General features: G+C 37.6%; 7 protein-coding genes across 7 annotated transcripts; 4 read left to right on the plus strand and 3 right to left on the minus strand. All coding sequences in view use genetic code 12, as the record gives it.

The window, feature by feature from the left end:
* Positions 1-10: 10 nt before the first annotated feature.
* MIM1 (Mim1p) lies at positions 11-595 on the plus strand (the record flags this gene model as incomplete). The annotated part of the gene is made up of 1 exon (XM_067691052.1): positions 11-595. One exon carries the CDS (start codon positions 11-13, stop codon positions 593-595), a length of 585 nt encoding a protein of 194 aa, XP_067549455.1.
* A 291-nt stretch (positions 596-886) lies between these two features.
* FUM11 (fumarase) lies at positions 887-2,284 on the plus strand (the record flags this gene model as incomplete). Its single annotated transcript, XM_067691053.1, has 1 exon — positions 887-2,284. One exon carries the CDS (start codon positions 887-889, stop codon positions 2,282-2,284), a length of 1,398 nt encoding a protein of 465 aa, XP_067549456.1.
* A 546-nt stretch (positions 2,285-2,830) lies between these two features.
* Positions 2,831-3,688, plus strand: I9W82_002222 (uncharacterized protein; the record flags this gene model as incomplete). The annotated part of the gene is made up of 1 exon (XM_067691054.1): positions 2,831-3,688. One exon carries the CDS (start codon positions 2,831-2,833, stop codon positions 3,686-3,688), a length of 858 nt encoding a protein of 285 aa, XP_067549457.1.
* Positions 3,689-3,840: 152 nt separating this feature from the next.
* I9W82_002223 (uncharacterized protein) lies at positions 3,841-5,682 on the minus strand (the record flags this gene model as incomplete). The annotated part of the gene is made up of 1 exon (XM_067691055.1): positions 3,841-5,682. The coding sequence occupies one exon, from the start codon at positions 5,680-5,682 to the stop codon at positions 3,841-3,843; it is 1,842 nt and encodes a 613-aa protein (XP_067549458.1).
* A 1,457-nt stretch (positions 5,683-7,139) lies between these two features.
* I9W82_002224 (uncharacterized protein) lies at positions 7,140-9,710 on the plus strand (the record flags this gene model as incomplete). Its single annotated transcript, XM_067691056.1, has 1 exon — positions 7,140-9,710. One exon carries the CDS (start codon positions 7,140-7,142, stop codon positions 9,708-9,710), a length of 2,571 nt encoding a protein of 856 aa, XP_067549459.1.
* Positions 9,711-10,261: 551 nt separating this feature from the next.
* Positions 10,262-10,975, minus strand: I9W82_002225 (uncharacterized protein; the record flags this gene model as incomplete). Its single annotated transcript, XM_067691057.1, has 1 exon — positions 10,262-10,975. One exon carries the CDS (start codon positions 10,973-10,975, stop codon positions 10,262-10,264), a length of 714 nt encoding a protein of 237 aa, XP_067549460.1.
* A 1,007-nt stretch (positions 10,976-11,982) lies between these two features.
* Positions 11,983-12,192, minus strand: I9W82_002226 (uncharacterized protein; the record flags this gene model as incomplete). Its single annotated transcript, XM_067691058.1, has 1 exon — positions 11,983-12,192. One exon carries the CDS (start codon positions 12,190-12,192, stop codon positions 11,983-11,985), a length of 210 nt encoding a protein of 69 aa, XP_067549461.1.
* Between the last annotated feature and the right edge of the window lie 478 nt (positions 12,193-12,670).

The raw sequence follows: 12,670 nt of genomic DNA on the forward strand, positions 1-12,670 counted from the left end.
AAGTATCAATATGTCTAGCTCATTTTCACAAAGTCGTCAGGCAACCTCAAGTAGGGGTAACAATCAGCAGACATCGAACTCTAATGTACCGCGAGATTCGAAAGAAGATTTCGATGCTCCACAAACTATATTTAGTCCCGAGAATGCCCAATCTATCGAAGAAGAAGCGCTAGCAGAGCTTATAGTGGATGCATTGGACCAAGGAGATGGAGATGAGCTGGGTGAATCATCCTCTAGAAACCTTACATTCGATGAAATGTTGCGGAGTACTGAGAGAGCCGATCGCGAAGGAGGAGATGTATTGGACATTCTTAATGCATTTGAACAAGAGGAGAATAAAGAAGAACAAGACCAAGATGATGAAAGTTTTCTTGAGCAAAGGAGGTCCTCGTTCTGGTCGCATTTTGTCGGGCTCGTTAGAAAGAGTGCAATAAATTTGGTTTTACCATTCATCAATGGTATGATGTTGGGATTCGGTGAGATTTTGGCCCATGAAATTGGGTTTCATTATCATTGGCATGGAGCGAAAGTTGAACCTCCTAGGCGTCTAGCTCAACGAAAATTACAGGATGCTGCGGGGTCAAGGTATTTGTAGAGGGTACGTGTGTATAGAATTTGTATTTTGAAATAAAATTGGGTACATAAAGCTTAGAGTACAAAGCAGCAGCTCTGGGGCTGCACTATCCATAAAGGGGATTGGAAGTCTGGTTGGGTACCACCCCCCTAACCGGGAATAGTAGGAAGAACGTGGCGTGTTTTTGCGGCACAATTTAAGGAGGTGGAGGAGAAAAAACTCCGAGCTGAATTTAAAAAAGCCCGTCAATCTTTCAATTATTTTACTTTTTCCTATTTCAAACATTCTTTACCCATTGAGTCCATATACAACATGTCAGGAAAACGTATTGAAACAGATGCTTTTGGAGAAATTGAAGTTCCAGCAGACAAATACTGGGGTGCTCAAACACAACGATCATTAACCAATTTCGAAATTGGTGATATCAAAATGCCCTTCCCCATTATTAAAGCATTTGGAATTCAAAAAAAAGCGGCTGCAATCGTCAACGAGGAACTTGGATTATTAGATTCAAAAAAGTCGAAAGCAATTCAGCAAGCAGCAGATGAAGTGGTTGCTGGTAAATTGAATGATAATTTCCCATTGGTGATTTTCCAAACTGGTTCAGGCACTCAATCCAACATGAATGCCAATGAAGTTATTTCCAACAGGGCCAATGAAATCTTGGGAGGTGAAAAGGGGACTAAAAAGCCTGTTCACCCCAATGATGATTGCAACATGTCGCAATCATCGAATGACACTTTCCCGACTGTTGCTTACATTGCGGCCGTAATACATATTGAAGAGCACTTGATACCCAATTTGGTTGATTTGAAAGATGCGTTTCAAAAGAAAGTTGATGAGTTCAAGGATATCATTAAAATTGGAAGAACCCATTTGCAAGATGCTGTTCCATTGACATTGGGTCAAGAATTTTCAGGTTACGTACAACAATTGGAGTTTGGCTTGGAACGAGTTAAGCAAACTTTGCCAAGATTGTCGTACTTGGCTCAAGGTGGTACTGCTGTTGGGACTGGATTAAACACAGTTAGCGGGTTTGATGTAAAGATTGCTGAAGAAATTTCCAACCTTACTGGATTCCAATTCAAGACTGCACCTAACAAGTTTGAGGCATTGGCCGCACATGATGCTTGTGTAGAAGCATCAGGAGCTTTGAATACTTTGGCTACATCTTTGTATAAAATTGCTAATGATATTAGATATTTGGGATCAGGACCTAGATGTGGATATGGAGAATTGGCCCTCCCTGAAAATGAACCAGGGTCATCGATTATGCCAGGAAAAGTCAATCCTACTCAATGTGAAGCTATGACCATGGTTTGTGCTCAAGTCATGGGAAACAACACTACAATCACATTTGCTGGGGCCTCGGGTCAATTTGAGTTGAATGTGTTTAAGCCTGTGATTGCTTACAATTTGCTCAACTCAATTAGAATTTTGGGAGATGCATCTAGATCATTTAGGATCCATTGTGTTGAAGGAATCGTGGCAATCAAGGAGAAGATTGACAAGTTTTTGCACGAGTCGTTGATGTTGGTTACTGCTTTGAACCCCAAGATTGGTTATGACAAGGCATCAAAGGTGGCTAAGAATGCCCACAAAAAGGGAATAACTTTAAAAGAGTCATGCTTGGAGTTGAAGATGTTAACCTCTGAAGAATTTGACGAATGGGTCAGACCTGAGAACATGATTGGACCAAAGGATATCTAGATAGGTTTATGTAGTAGCAGGTGATTTTGACATCATATAGCTTAAGTAACTGCGTGCATGTCACGTGGAAACAACCTCATGGCAATATATATAATATGACATGAGTTGCTGTCTCTGGTCTCTCTGTTGGATGCTTGTATGTTTCTTTGTGTAGTCATTGTATGTACATCACAGTGTATGAATTCAGAGTCTTGCATTGCATTACATCATATTACACCCTGATGTGTATGTCAATTGTGTTGTTTTACCGAGACAATTGCAGTTCTTCCGTTTAGTGACACAAACCCTAAGAAACAGTATAGTATTATGCAGCAGACAAAAGGAAAAAGAAACGACTTCTCATCGTCACACAAATGCAATACTTAGTATGAATTATGGAGTTTCACCGAAGGAAATAAAAGATTATGCATGGTTACTTATTATACTGACTTTCTGAAGAGCGATGCCATTAGGACTATAAATACACCTCAAAAGAAGGAATAATCTCACCTTTGAAATTTTTCTCTTCTTTCCAAAAATCAACTACTTAAACGTATATATTCAATAATGACTGTTTCACAATACCAATCACTTATCAAACCACACACCGATGCCGACAGAGAGGTGCCCACCAAGCCTTTCAATTTGTCCAAAAATATAACTGAAAGATTCTCACTCAAGGGCAAAGTTACTGTAATTACTGGTGGTGCCGGTGCCATTGGTTCTGCAATTGCTGAAGGTTATGCTCAAGCTGGTGGTGATGTTGTAATCTTAGATCATGCTCATAGTGATAATGGATTGAGTAAAAGATTAGCCGCTACTTATGGCATTAAATCCCAATTTTATCAAATTGACGTTACTAGTGCTGAACAAGTGAAGGAAGTTGTTGTCAAGATTGAAGAACAATTTGGTACCATTGATGTTTTTGTCGCTAATGCAGGTATTGCATGGTACACTGGATCCATTCTTAACGAAGACTCTACACCACAAAACTGGAGAAAAGTGTTTGACGTCAATGTCAATGGTGTTTTCTACTGTGCTAAATACGTTGGTCAAATTTTCAAAAAGAAAGGTTCAGGATCTTTTATCATTACTGCTTCAATGTCAGCTCACATTAACAATGTCCCCAATTATCAAACTGCATACAACTCAGCAAAAGCTGCCGTTATGCACATGGCTAAAGGTTTAGCTGTTGAATTTGCTGGATTTGCTAGAGTCAATTCAGTTAGTCCTGGTTACACGAATACATTGTTGTCTGCACCAATACCGACTGAACAAAGAGCTAAGTGGTGGGGTTTAACGCCAATGGGAAGAGAAGCTGAGACAGATGAGTTGGTTGGTGCTTACTTGTACTTGGCTAGTGATGCATCTAGTTTTACCAATGGTTCTGATATCAGAGTCGATGGAGGTTACTGTTGTGTATAAAATTTGAATATAGGAATTTAATGACTTGATACTAAAATAAGAGTTGTGTAAGTGCTTTTGTTTAGCCTTTAGGGCTGTCGTGATTTCAGAAAGTGGTACCTAGAGAAAAATACAACGTTGTACATAACTTGATAAACCGAAATTTGTCTCATTTATTCCCTCTCACTAGCCTTGTACTGTATAAACCTGTCCATATTTATCCACGTCTCTTCCATCTTTACTTTAATATGTGGCTGCTTACTTTTGTCAATCTTCTTATAAATCTCTTTAATTTTAGGTTCCATGTCCTTTAATAATGACAAGTAGTCATGTTGTACAAAAATTGGATAGTCATAATCAAAGTCCTTATCTCCAAAAATATCATAAATTGCATTTAATGACTCAATAATGACTTCTAAGTTCCTTCCAATTTGAGGTTCATTGCATGCATTCTTTATAGAATTGATCAAAAATTGAGAAAGCTGAAATGTGATTTCGGTATTGTTGATTATTGGTGCGATTGAGCCCAATACACCAAGAACATTTAAAAATGCACTTGCATTTTCCTCAGTTGCTTGTACTTGTTGAAGTTTGGCAATGAATGTATGAGGAATCTTGTCGACAATTTCCGATCCTAAGCTCTTTATAATTGCCCAAATGATACCCAAGCTTTCCATTTGTAATTTTTCATCATTTATTGATAGCACAATCTCCCACAACTGTAATGATTTTTCGTACCAAGCGACAGGAAGATGTTCATTACTCAACATAAGCCAGCAAAAGTTGTTGATTGCACCAATGATTTGGTCTCCTAATTGCAAAATGCTTGTCCTTAACTCAAACTTGAGAAGTTCAACCAACATTGGCTCTATTTCATCAAACATTATTCTTTCCAAGTCTGGTGATAATATGACTGGTCCATCTTGATTTTCATCCTCGCTAATTGACAAATATTCAAGCACTGCAGTGATGACACTTAATCCAACTTCAATAGTTGATAAATCTCGTTTGGTTTCCGTCTTGGTCTCATTGCTCGATGATAAATCCTTTTCAAGTGTATTGGCATCTTTCTTAATTGGTTCATTGGCATTATTTGGGTGTGCAATAGATTCAATACGTTCCAAAAGCTTTTCCAAGTCTATACTAGTCTCAATGGTGAATATATTATGCAAGATTCCACCCAATACCTGCTGCTTATTAACATGTGTGGACTCCAAAACTTCATAATTATTAAACTTGATCCCCTCAACATAAATTTTAGCCAACTTGCTACTTGATTCATCAACGCACGATATCAATTTATCCCAATTTGAAAATTTCTCCAACTTTTCGACAAACTCAATCGATTCAGTTGAAAACTCATAAATGAATTCCAACAATGCATCAAATAATTTATTTGTAACTTTCAACCCACCATTAATATGACCATCAATAACTTTCAAAACAAAGTCGAGAATAGGGTCAATTTTATTAAACACAGAGTCGTACATTGACTCATCACCACTTGCAAGAACCACAAGCAAACTCAAAATATTCTCAGTGAAATCATATAGTAGTTGCAACTTGGACTTGTCTTTTTCAACATTACCCTTTTCCAACAAAAAGTTGAACGATTCATTAATCTTGTTCAACGCACTCTCTATACATGTCCATATATCTTGTCTCCATAAATACTTGGTCACATCATAACCTTCCTCTATTCCCAAATTTCTCAATAATCCAAACGCTTCGACAATAATCTCATCATTGGAATCATTCAAACAGGTTTGCATAACAGCAGGAATCACTTTTTCTTTGAGCAATAGATGTCTCATTCGCTCATCTTCAGAAAGAATGGTTATTGCACCCAAGGCCATCGATTTATCATTGGGTGTGGTGGAGTGAAGCTTGTTTATAAGAGGCAAGATTTTTGAAGTTCTTGTTGATTCATCCTTTTTGAGATCTTGTTGAGATTTGGATCCAATTGGATTTAATCTTGCTTTTTGATTCTTTCTTCCCTTTTTCAATTTCCCCATGGTTTCTGGATGTTGTCAAATATGTTGCTCCTGAAAAGTTGGTTTTTTTTTCAATTTTTTTTTTTGCTTCTCATCGGAACTGTTGCGATGGTGATGCGTACGAATTTTATCAGCAACACCGCCGAGAGCTGTGGCAACACTTAAAACATCAAAATGCAAGACCATGGATAGGTGATCTACATATAGACAAAGAAGTCACATACAATTACTAAAGAAAGCGATGTATTATCTCATGGCTGAACTCGATCAGCTAACAAATATGGACTCAATAAGACTCCCAGTCAGGAACAACACCAAGCTTACAACAGGTACCCTACAATAACAGATTGATGAGCTGAAGCAAGGACACTAAGATCGGGACTAATGTTAAAGTGAGATAAACGTCAGACCAACAATGAGATTGCTACGACTTTGTCTACTCTCCGCCCCATGTCAACCATTTAATTTCGTACATCAATTCCATCACATAATTTATTTGAAAAAGGCATCTTGTCGAGGATGGTGATAACTTTGGACTACTATAAGAAGTCGAGACAAATACCCGTGTGTTGACGACCATTGTCAAACCCACCCATCTTGACATGGTCGATTGATACTTTGGAGATAAAGCAAGAACACATTGTACCCATTAAATATGGGAATAATCTGATGCTATCTTTGAAGCAGCACTGAAAAGTTCGTGGCTAGAGCAAATACGGTCACAATTGGTTTCGGAGGTGCTAAAGCATCATGTTTCTCAATTTTTATCATCATCGGGGAGTTAGAGGGATCAAATGACGCACGTGTTGAGTAAATACGCACAAAAGGCATAACCACATATAGAAGCTTCATTGAAGACCACCAACGTGGAGAGCTATCCCAAAAGGTGAAATTTCTTCACTCATAACGAATGCAAGCGAGCTTGTACATATGCTCGAGCTGAAGTAAACAGTAAAGAAGGTGTCTCAGGATTACAAGAGTATGAAACAGTATCATTGGCTCTCCTAGTGATTAGAGGGTGGTGCTATTGTGGCTCGATGCCCATGACGGAGTTGGAAATTTTGCATAGAAATCTACGGAACAGTCTGTGATGATATACACTCAGACACAACAGGTGTCCGTGAATCTACCAAGCAATAGTGCAAATTTAACCAAGGGTATACATTGATTGTTTGTGGTTGTAACAACCAAAAGACTCTGGACTTCTACACATGAGTGGAAGAAGATCATAAATGAAAAAGAGCTGAGGGAGAAGTTTTCAACTGGCATATGATCTAACATGCACTTTGATCGAGTTAAGGGCTGGTCGTCTTATAAAGAGGATATTCAGAATTTTGTTCACCTTTTTTTTATTCTTCTTTTTTCTTTTTTTTAACTATGGGAATAACAAAAAAGTTGCAATTTGCACATACAAATACATTTCTTGCAGCCAAAAAAATGGACCTGTTTGACCCACTTTTCTCCTTAATCAACCAATAATGCATTTGACTATAAAGCGATTTATGCCTATTATTATCAAACGCCACTCAGGAGAGAACCCCCAGGAAGTTGTTGAAAGAGGTGTTGGGGAAGTTCCTGAAACAAATTCAAGTAATGATTCAACCACAGAAGGAAAATGCAGATTCAAGAAGTTTTTGGCAGTTATGAGGTTTAAAAAAGCTACCACTGTGCAATCTGCAACCCAGACTGATCTTTTACCAGGAGATTCGGTCGTTGCTCAAGAGGAGAAAGTTTTAAACGTTTATGGACCTAATTTGATTTTACGTTTCGGATTGAAAGAGCAGAATGCTCGTGATTCATTGGCACAATTGTACAATGTCCTTGGTGAGCAAATTGAGCAGTTGAAGAAGTTTATTGATGTGTGGAATAACCAAAGGACCAGCTTGGTTAAGTGGAAATTGAAGAAGTATTTTTGTATTGCAAAATTGAGAAAGATTATGAAGGTGTTTAAACTGATGCAAAAGAGTATACTGAAATCCAAAACAATGGAGGATTTGGTTGCTACATTGGTGAAGCTTGTCCAAAAACACAAGAAGCTTGTGGACGAGCAGGAGAAACACATTAAAAATAAAAAATGGTGTTTATTTTTTGAAAAGAACGAGAAATTGTTTCCAATTTATATGGAACAAGTTATTAACAATGTTTACGGCCAATTGTTCGCTCAGTATGAGTGTTATCAAAAATTGGGACAACTATTTAAAATTGTTGTCGATCGGAATCCTGATTTGAATCAAAAGACGATGAAGAAGTTGAAGATTTTTACACAGTTGACAAAAGATATTCCTTTTATCAAAGTTGATGAAAAATTGGAAGATGAAAGACAGGGATGTGTGGATTCAGAAGCGGCTACACCAGCGCTTTTAACTGAGATTGATTTTCTAACAATCGGTGATAATTTGGATGTTATTGTTCAAGCTAATGGTAATCAGGAAGTAAATGCTGATACTGAGAGAGTTGAAGGAGATGTTATAGACGATGCAGATGGAGGAGATGAAGAAGTAACTGCAAGATCAATTCAAATTCTGGAGCAAATGGAGGTTTTATCAAATTTGGATTTGTTATCTTTTGAGGCAGACGATGATTGGCCATCTTACGAGGAAGGCGACGAATTGCCATCTTTCGAACTAGGAGATGATTTGCCAATACCACCGCCCCTGCCTGATCCATTTGACGATGATGAAGACGAGTCTACCTTTGAACCAGATCCGACTGAGGAGGTAATAGAAGTCAATATTGATGGGACTTTGGTCGCGAACGAACCCGATGTTTTGAATCAAGCGCCTGAAATACAAGGCCAAGAAGAAGCTGTTGAACAAGATAAGAAAGATGATCAATTGGATGAGAAGATGTCCAGTCATCGGAACGAAGAGAAGCTGATTACTCAGAAAGAGAACATCAATCCTGAGAGTGGTCTAAAGGAGAATGTATTAGATGAACCTACTGAACATATTGGTGCCACAAAAGTAAGCACAATTAAACAAGGAGCTGATACCCGTGAGTCAGCACTACAAAATATTAAACTGAACTACAATCCATTAAGCTTTGGAGAAACTACCCCAAACACATTCAACAATGAAAAAGACACTAACCCAGATGTAAGTTGCCAGAACATAGCCATGATGCCACAAAGGGTGTCGCGCCGAGATTTCCGGCCAGACACCGCCACATCATGCAGAGGAAAAAGTGACCTGAATGACTCGCACTCATTACGCGGTCTCAAGAGGTTACACATTAATCCAATAGAGAATACATACAATGGGAATGATGATAGTGTTGAACAAAAACTTAAAATACAAGGGGTATTTTTAGAAAAAGAGTATGGATTTTATCAAGAAGTTGCAAAACTTAAGGGACATATTAAACCACTCATTGAGGAGATGAATAAGTTGCTGCAGGACAATAGTAACTTGAAGCTTCAAATCGATGAGTACTTGAAGAAGTTTAGTGCAGATTCGTGGATCGACAAGTCTTGTCTACAAACAGAAGAGAAGTTCAAATGTTGTGTTGATGTATTGACTAATCAAAGTTCGTGGTTCGTGAAGAGTATTTATTGCCAGTCGGAGTATGGCAATGTTATCAGTGATGCAAAAATCAATGCATTTACGTCTAGAATGCATTCTCCAATGGAAGAACGGGGAACAAAAAGTCGCTCACCAAAGTCTCAGGATGAGAAAAAGGTTGTGCCGACAGATGGTTTGGGACATTACCAAAATGATGATGAGGAGCAGCAATATGAAATGTGGGAACGTATGGTGGCAATTATTGATGAAGGTGCGCCATCCATAATCAAACGTCTTGAGAGTGACATATTTAATGTTGATCGAATAGTGAAGGCGTCACGATTGATAAACAAGCTCTTCAAGCTCATTTATGAACGATGCAAGGAATGGGAGAAACTCCGTTCCAGTTGGTGCATCAGCAAAAGTCGGGCAGATAGAAGAAGATGTGAAATACTTGATCAGTTAGAGGAAGAGAGACAACTGTTTGATGATCATAAACAGATACTTGGTCAACTTAGGAGACAATCATTGGCCAATGTTTTGCGATGAAAAAAGTGGTTTTTGCTTTTTACTACAAGCTTGGTTGGATTCTGGTCCGTTCAATTAAAGTTTGTGCTTTAGTGGTTTTTTTGACATTGTTGATTTCCATACATTATGATTTTAATTCATAATTGTGTTTATTTAATCTCTGACTGTAAGATGATCTCTTGTATAGATTATGCGAGTCTCTACAGAAGCAGATTATTATGGTGTGAAAGAATTTTGTGTGAGTGTCACGTGAGTCACTCCAAGTATCAAAGGTTTGTTTTTGCAACCATGAGACTTGCGAACTACAAAATACATCAATCAAAGTGCACTCAATTTTCAATGGCTAAAGAAGCTAATTATATATTTTATAAAAGAAAACAACCGAAAGAAAACAAACTGTAGCTAATTCAAACAGCCTGTAATAAAAGAAAAAGCCAGGAAAAACTTCCACACTGCTATGACAAACAAACAAAAAGACAAAAAGACAATCAATTTGGAACACACAAGTGGGAGGTATTTTAATGCACTTTGAGTACCTCCTTTAGCCAGCCACCCTCTCAAAAAACACGCAATTAGTAAATAACCTTAATCACAACGAGTTCAACTTTTCTTGACTTATTAGTGATTGGTTTATCATACAATTTCCAAATTGAAGAAGAGGCTTGAGAATCCCAAAATGTAGTTTCTCCATTCAATGCCAATAAAGGGTATCCATTTTCATACTCGATTGAGAATCCACTAGTGTATAACGCATCAGGCTGGACGGGATTGTCAAATTGGAATTGGTGATTAGCGACAATTGAACCAATTCTTCCGTGAGAATCCTTCAATACTGTATTTTTCAACGTGTAGACAGATGACCATGGTTGGTACTTGATAGTGAATGAATTTGGGTGGTAAGCAGCTCCAGTATCACCAATGTCATCAGCATCATATCCGCGTTTCCAATCAGAATAACCAGTAGGTCCAGAACCGTCCTCAGTAATTGGATCAATGGCAAAGGTTCCATGGTGATCACCCCAGTGAGGTTTCGAAGGTGGATAATACTTGATACTATCATATTCAATTTGACCATCTTCTTCTTGGAAAGTTAACCAAATTTGACCATCAACTTTAATACCCAAGGTGAACTGTTCTGGATAGTGAGGTTTTGGATGATGAGGGACAACTGGAGTGGTTGGTGTTGGGTGTGGATGGTAATTGTCTCCATCACCACCACGTTTAACCAAGCTTGATTGGCTGATAGCTAATAAACCGAAAGTAGCAAAGATTGAGGAAAATTTCATGTTGTTGGTGGTGTTGAGCAGAAGTGAGAAATTCGAGGGAATATTGGCTTGAATTTATACACACGGGCATAGTGCCCTTTCTTGCATTCTCAAGCTTGTAGACTTGACTATTGACTAACCTTTGGCAAAGATTGGCAAAGATTTGCAAACAATTGCTGAGATTGCAACTACCACCACAACTTTCAGTTTGCCACAAGTTGCAAATTGTAAGCAATATGTTCCAACTGTGGAACCCAAATTGAAATTGATACCTATTGCAATGCAATCCAGTTGAGGAGATGAATTATTGTGGTTGTGAAGATGCAATGTGTACAGTCAAATTGAAAATTTGCAAAAATATACTCAACCAATGAAATGTAACAAGATTGGTTCTAAAAATCTTGCACGTATCCACACACTGATTTCAGTCATAGATATTGATCAAAAAACGTGTATGCGTGAAGAAACACACGGCAATCTTAACAAAAGTCAAAAAGCCATAACACTTTGCCAAGACCAAAAGATCACACTGTCTTTGCACCAACACTAACACTGTGGCTGTAAGTGTTCATATGTGAATACCACCATATATGCTCAAAGGTATGCTCCATTTATTTCAGTTTCTAGCAGTAACCTGACTGGTATTAAATGCAACCACATTATTCAAAAATGATGAAATAAAGTGTGGTTGGTTTCCTGAATTTTTGCACGTGAGAATTACCAATTACCAGCAAATGTAATAAAGCTGAAACATTATATGCTTGCTTTTGGATTCAAGACTATACCTTTGTAATAAACAGTCCGTTGGGATCTGTGAAGAGATTGTAGATAGCCTGAGGGATGTATACTGGACGGCTTTATTCTACGACAAAGGATATAATTTCTTAATGTTAAACTATAAAAAGAAAGGTAAAGTAAAAAAGTAAAAGATAAACAAGCAGTTGTTGAGCATCAGAGAGACTGGGTACAAATGCCTTGGAGGAATATCAGTGGAAGTAAAATTAATCCCCAGATTATAATGCGCATCATTATAATGCCTTTCCACATATAAATGCCCCAGCTGCCAAAAGCATACATCCAGCTCCAATCAACCAGGGATCTCCTTTCTTGTTGGTTTGCTCATTCTCAGCACTGTCTAAACTTAAGCAAGAAGCATCATTAAATTCCAACATTTCTTCGTTGTTATCGTCTAACAATTGATATTCACCTTGATCAGAAGTTGAATTGCCCCACATCATTGTTGAATTAAGTTGTTGTTTTGCTGGTTCTGTAAAAAGTTAACTGTAACTTACTCCTTTTCTTTTGGTAGTTTATAGGTTTCTACTGCTAATAGGTTTCTTATCCTTGAGATAAGTATATGGTTTATACAAAATGTGCTAAGAAGAAGAGTTGATATTAAAAAGTATCGACAACTTTTTTATTGATTAGACGATTGACTAAATAAGCTGTTATCTAAATTCTGACGTTAATGTGGAGACTGTCAAGGCCACATGTGTTAATTCATACATGCATACATATGTATATATATATGTATTGATTGATTTGAATTGAAGCCATAGGACGGATATGAAAGTACGTGTACTAACCAATTGCTTTGACAATATTATATGCAGGAGAGAAAACTACTTAAAAAAAAAAAAGAAATTATTAAACTTAACAAATTGAAAGTCATTGAGGTTCTCACTTCAATCAACAATCAATCAATCAATCAATCAA

Source organism: Candida metapsilosis (assembly GCF_017655625.1).
Source record: "Candida metapsilosis strain BP57 chromosome Unknown scaffold2, whole genome shotgun sequence".
NCBI lineage: Eukaryota > Fungi > Ascomycota > Pichiomycetes > Serinales > Debaryomycetaceae > Lodderomyces > Lodderomyces metapsilosis.